The sequence below is a fragment of the Gastrolobium bilobum genome, unplaced genomic scaffold (genome assembly GCF_033153095.1).
Source record: "Gastrolobium bilobum isolate Gb01-03AN ecotype WA unplaced genomic scaffold, APGP_CSIRO_Gbil_v1 utg2242, whole genome shotgun sequence".
NCBI lineage: Eukaryota > Viridiplantae > Streptophyta > Magnoliopsida > Fabales > Fabaceae > Gastrolobium > Gastrolobium bilobum.
The window spans coordinates 128,319-134,228 of NW_026895266.1; the positions used below are offsets into that span (position 1 = coordinate 128,319).

Below are 5,910 nucleotides of genomic sequence, written 5' to 3' on the forward strand. Positions count from 1 at the left end.
TTGGGTAAGTTCATTAATATTTTGAGTCGCAACCCTCGTGATGTCAATAAAATATGGAGATTAAACTTTTTTCCAGCATGGAGAAATCTGTAACCTATGTCTAGCAGTGTCATAAATAAATGGCAAAAACAAAAGTAACATAAAGAATTATCAGATATGTGGGGCCCAGCTTGTTCTTGTCTACCATTCCTTGGGCCAGACCAGATGTGCAGGACTCTTATCCCTATCTCAATGCCTTTAATATAAACCACAAGGGTTTGATCATATCACCGTTATGTGGTCCTTACAATTACAGGGACTACAGTGAAACTCAAATTAGGTACATTTACTACCACTGTGTTCTTCCCGGTGGTGGAGAACAATCGCCCCCTCAAATTAATACAAACATTTATCTTAAATTACATTCAAACATAAAAAAAAAAAAAAAAAAGATTGTGTAATATAAATTTGTTATGCTGAGGTGTGTAAATGGGACAAACGGCCTATCAAAGACCTAAAGTCTGACCTACTTTAAATCTGACTTAGTCACAAAATTGTCTCACTCCACTATTGCTCTTACCTTTGGTACAAAACATAAAGAGAGGTCTTCTTAAAAAATTTTAAAAAGAAAAACAAAAGTGCTTCAACAAATTGATAAACCAACCATAAGATATTACAGAAATGAACAACTAAGGTTAGGCAGTTTGATCTGGAGAAGGGAACCTAAGATTTTTAAAGCAGGTGAATGCTCCATCCACAATGAGGTTGTGGCCTGAGATAAACTTTGCTTCATCAGATGCTAAGTACAATGCAGCCCGGGCCACATCAATGTCCTCACACTGGGCCCCCTTGAGCTCACCAAGCCCATTCACAATGCCCACTACTTGTTCTTGGGTTAAACCAGGATAAATGATCCCTATTTGGGCCACTGACATAGGTGTAGGAATTGGAGCTGGGGATATGCAATTGACTCTGATTCCATCTCTGCATAGCTCACTAGCCACAGACTTCACAATCCCTTGTATTGTAAACTTTGATATTGTGTATGGATGAGGCCCAAGCCCACCCATGAGCCCACTTATGCTGGATGTACATAGAATGGACCCACAGCCCATGGGTATCATCACTCGGGCCGCATGCTTTATACCTGCAATCATTCCCCAGACATTAATCCTCATGACCTTGTCAAATTCATCAAGGTCTAGCTCTGAGATGCTTGGTGGGAATATTGGGCCTGTTATGCCAGCATTGTTGTACATGATGTCCAGTTTGCCATAGTGGGTCATGGCTACATCTACAGCTTCTGCTATTTGGGCCTCAACAGTGACATCACATTCCACAAAGTGGGCTGAAGGGCCCAATTCTTTTGCAACTTGTGACCCAAGTTCAGTGTCTTTGTCAGCAATGATTACATGGGCCCCATGTTGGACAAATTCATGGGCTGTGGCCTTGCCAAGTCCACTTGCTGACCCTGTTATAAGTGCTACTTTTCCCTCTAGCCTGCTTTTAAGAACCAAAATGAATGAATATCAATCATCATGAGTGAAGAAAGAAAGAGTGGAAAAGAGAAAAGAAATTGTTTGGTTTGAAATGTGAACTCTGGGAATAATGGATAATGGTCTCTATCTAAATAATGCTATCAGCTTTATCTCAACGTCTAAATCAGAAAGCATCATTTCTTTTTTGGCAAAGTTGGAGGATGATGTCGTGGACCAATTTTTCATCCAACAAGATTGATTAAGATTGCGTATTCAAGGGGGCTTTTGGTAGAGGAGAAATTTTTTTTATCTAGAAATCTCGATTTTCAGAAATATAGTTTATGATAATATCCAAAAATTAAAAATTTAAAAAATTTAGTTTCTCGAGAATCCTGAGGAATACCACGTATCAAACGCCCCCTTAAAGGACTTTGAAAAGTATGAGGACGCGAAAGGACCTTTAGATGTATTAGAAAAGATAATTTTTACAATGAGCACATGAATCAACTGATACAAGCTTGTTCTAACTGAATTTATGGTCTCAAGATTGAATTTTGGGTATATAACTTGTTAAAAACTTAATAGAAAGAGTTTTGATGCCATTAATCAAAAAAAATTCCCATAATGGTATGGAGATTTAAACTTATGATCTACACTCCTCTATTCAAATAAATTACCACTAACTTACAAATTCTAATTCTAGATGTGGTTACCAAGCAGAAAGCGACTTTGTGTGTATATAATGGGAATGAAGTTAAATTCACTTTTTTTTGGTACTGTTTTGCTTCATTATTAGTTGGGAACATCTACAAGAATCACTTAAGTAACTGACACGTTTAAAAATTAAAATTGGACCATTAAATCACGTTAGCTGTTTCTGTTTGGTAGATCTACAGCATGAGAACATGCAAATTGGAGGCAGCTAGCACGATTTGTTCCATGTGCTTCACGGACTTCCGTTGTCATTGTTTAAATTTATTTCTATGTATCTGTTAATACAAGTGACTTAAGTACTTAACTTATATATTCTACAGTGTATTGCTTTTCATTTGTCAACGCAAATGAATAAAATTGAATTAAATAGTGCTCTTAGATTTACAGTATACTATTCTGTTTACTTTTTAATCTTATAAGCGTTGTATTAACAACTGGAATGTAAACAGTGATCAGAGAGAAGTTAGAATTGGTAAGTATTTCACAAGCTAGCTTTTACTTATGTGGAAATATATATATATATATATATATATATATATATATATATATATATATATCATTTGACTCCATAATAAGATTTACAAGCCTTATTCCTCATCTTATAAATCTTACTGAGTCGAGAAAGACTATAAGAGTGATAAAATTCTTCTTATCAAATTTTTAAGACAGCTACATACTAAGACTCAAATTTGAAATCACCAACTACACTGAAATAACCATATATAAATTGATTCACATATTTAGTGATATAGACAATTGCCAAATACCAACAACAGTAAACTTCTATCCATTCCCAGAAAGTAAGAATAAAAACTTAATGGACTAATTTATTTTTTTCCAAAAAGTAAAAAACAAAACTCATGCTTCATAGTTCATACTGATCTCATGTAAATTTAGTGAAGTAGTAAGAGCCCAGAAAATAAAATAAAAAAATAAATAGATTAGTGTAATTCATTCATGAAGAATTCAGATAATATCACCCATTAAATGAAACAGGACTAATTAAAACATCATCAACTATTGTACAGAGCTTTAATGAGACTTTACCTTCTTCCACCAACCGTTGCATAGAATCTGCTGCGTTTTTGAAGCAAACCATTGGTAAGGGTTGTGAGCTTGAACTCTCTGGAAAAGATAAAGTGAATATTAATCAAAAGAAAAAGCTTCAAAAACCCAACAACAGCTCCAAGCAATTCAACTTAGCAACAGTTAATAAGAAGGAAACATTGACCAACTAACTAAATAAGGTTTAATATTAGAAATGAAGGAATATTATAGAACTTGAGAAACCTGGCTAGTGTTCTGAGCATACTTGCGGCGAAGATCTGAAGGAAACAACTTGGGGTGGACCTCTCTGGTGTTAATTTGAAAGCATAGAAAGAAATGAAAGGTTGATGAATATATTTATGGAAGAAGTAGGAAACGTTTTGTCTTTTGTACATAATAGTTGTAAAGAAAATGATTCTCCCTTTGGGGAGCTTGATTCAATATAATCATATAATATACAAGGTCAAAATTATGCAACTTCTTGTTTTAGAAACCAAATTAAATTATGAGAAGTATAAAAGAAAAAAAAGTTACCACCAAATACAAGGATAAATTATTGTTCTAGTTAATCAATGGTAAATATAAGTTCATGAGAATTCAGATGTGTTAAAATTTGGTAGAGAAAATTTTGTTTTTCATGTAATCTTACCCGACTAGTCAAATAATCGACAAAACATTGAATAACATTAAAAAAAAATTAGGGGAAAATTATTTTTATGGGTTTAGTGTGTGTCATTCAAAAGGACACAAGTTGTGTCTTTTTAGTGACTTACACAGAGTATAACCGGTCATACTCTGTGTAATTCTGAAAAGTTACTTTTTTTTCACTTTACACATCAGCGATGTGACTGAAGAGAGAGAAAAAAAAAGCTTTTCAAATTTACACAAAGTATGACCGGTCATACTTTGTGTAAATCATCTAAAAAGACATAATTTGTGTCCTTTTAAATGATAGTCTTTTTTCCCTATTTTTATTTAGCGTAATAAAAATAAAAGCTTATTTACAATCTTAGTAAAAGATTATTTTCAGTATTTTTTTCGCCTAAATTAAACAAGAGAGAGAGTACGTGTTTATATCAAAGTTACGAGAGAGATAAAATAATTAATGTGCTGAAAAAAGTTTTGAATGGGTCTTTTTATCTCCAAAATATTCAACCTTTTAATTACTAACCTCAATTATATATTTATTTTAAATAATTGGCATTGACGGTCAATTAATCCAAATAAAAGTAAATAATCACTACAATTCATCTCTTAAATATAGTTTTTTTTTTTTATGTTATCAAAAAAAAAAAATATAGTTTTTTTTACCAATCCTTTTCTTTTATTACATATTATTTAAACATAAACGGAGTTTAAATTCTTAATATGACAAGTAAAATTCATTTGTACTTAATATTTCATTCATCTTGAGAGTAAAAAATAACTCTAATTAGTATTCAATATATTGCAGAGACATGAAAAAATGTAAATTAAATATTAAACACTATTTTGGAACATTTAATTTCTGAAAATAAAAAATTGATTAAGTAACCTATAACTTTTATCAAAAGCAATAAGAATCGCATTTACACAAAGTAATTTGTAAATAAATGAAAATTCTAAATTAATAGCATTTGTAATAAGGTTAATAATACATTGGATATGTCTACTCTTATGGTGTAGAAGAGAACATATTTTATGCTAAGACACAAAATGATAGAACCCACCACTAAAAAAGAAAAAAGAAAAGAAAAGAAAATAACAACACACTTATCGAAGCACACTTATCGAAGTGTTTATAACATAAGATAGTAGTTTCCTACAATATGAGACTATTATTCTCCTAAAACATTTTAAACTTTGAAGCGATGTAGCGGTGAGGTTTCTGCTGTGTGATAATTCATTTTTTTGAAGTCTCTCGAGGATGTTTCTCATATAAAATATCTGATCCAGTATATAAAAACTGGGTGGAACAAAGAAGAAGATAAAGAAAGAAAAAAAAGTGAGTTTCAGTCATTTTGTATGTGTTGTATAAAATAATTTTATCTCATATAATACGATAAAAATATTTTTTAATTCAAGTAAATACTCATCCCAAAACATGTTACTTATCTAACTAAGGTGGAAAAAGAATTCTCTTAATCAAATGAATGATAGCTCAGTTAGTGCCAAGATACTGAGCAAGTGAGAGTGAGAGCATGTATTCAATCTTTTTTAATATTATTTTTGAAAAAAGTTTAAAATCTTAAGTCCGATCCTGAATCAAACTAGTTACGAAACGATGAATCGATTGAAATATCTAAAAATAAAAAGTCCTATCTGATACTTATCATTATTCTATAATTTAAATGGTAATATTGGACACGCATTTTCATGGAGAGAGAGAGAAAGAGTTGATAATGAAGAATGAACATGATTTATGTCTGTTATGATCTGTCTTATTTATTGATCCGCAAAGGAAGTTAATGTTGAGAATAAAAGAAATCAAGATGGTTGCATCTTCCATTCTTTATTTCCACCCTGTCATAAGTATATATATGCTTCATTTTCAAATAATAAACAGTCCCATGGACCTACCACAATCCCAATTCATCTTCAAATAATTGCTTGGTTTTTCCAAGTTTATTTTTGCTCAAACATACTTCTATAGCCATAGCCAGTGGAAATTCAAACACGATTTCGTTTTCTTTTCTCACCATTTAATTCTAGG

The 5,910-nt window shown here is 31.8% G+C and overlaps 1 protein-coding gene across 1 annotated transcript; it reads right to left on the bottom strand.

The window, feature by feature from the left end:
* Positions 1-674: 674 nt before the first annotated feature.
* Positions 675-3,481, bottom strand: LOC133302816 (zerumbone synthase-like). Its single transcript, XM_061502643.1, has 3 exons — positions 3,462-3,481; positions 3,219-3,296; positions 675-1,482 (listed from the first exon to the last, which is right to left on the bottom strand). Exons 1-3 carry the CDS (start codon positions 3,479-3,481, stop codon positions 675-677), a joined length of 906 nt encoding a protein of 301 aa, XP_061358627.1.
* Positions 3,482-5,910: the final 2,429 nt, after the last annotated feature.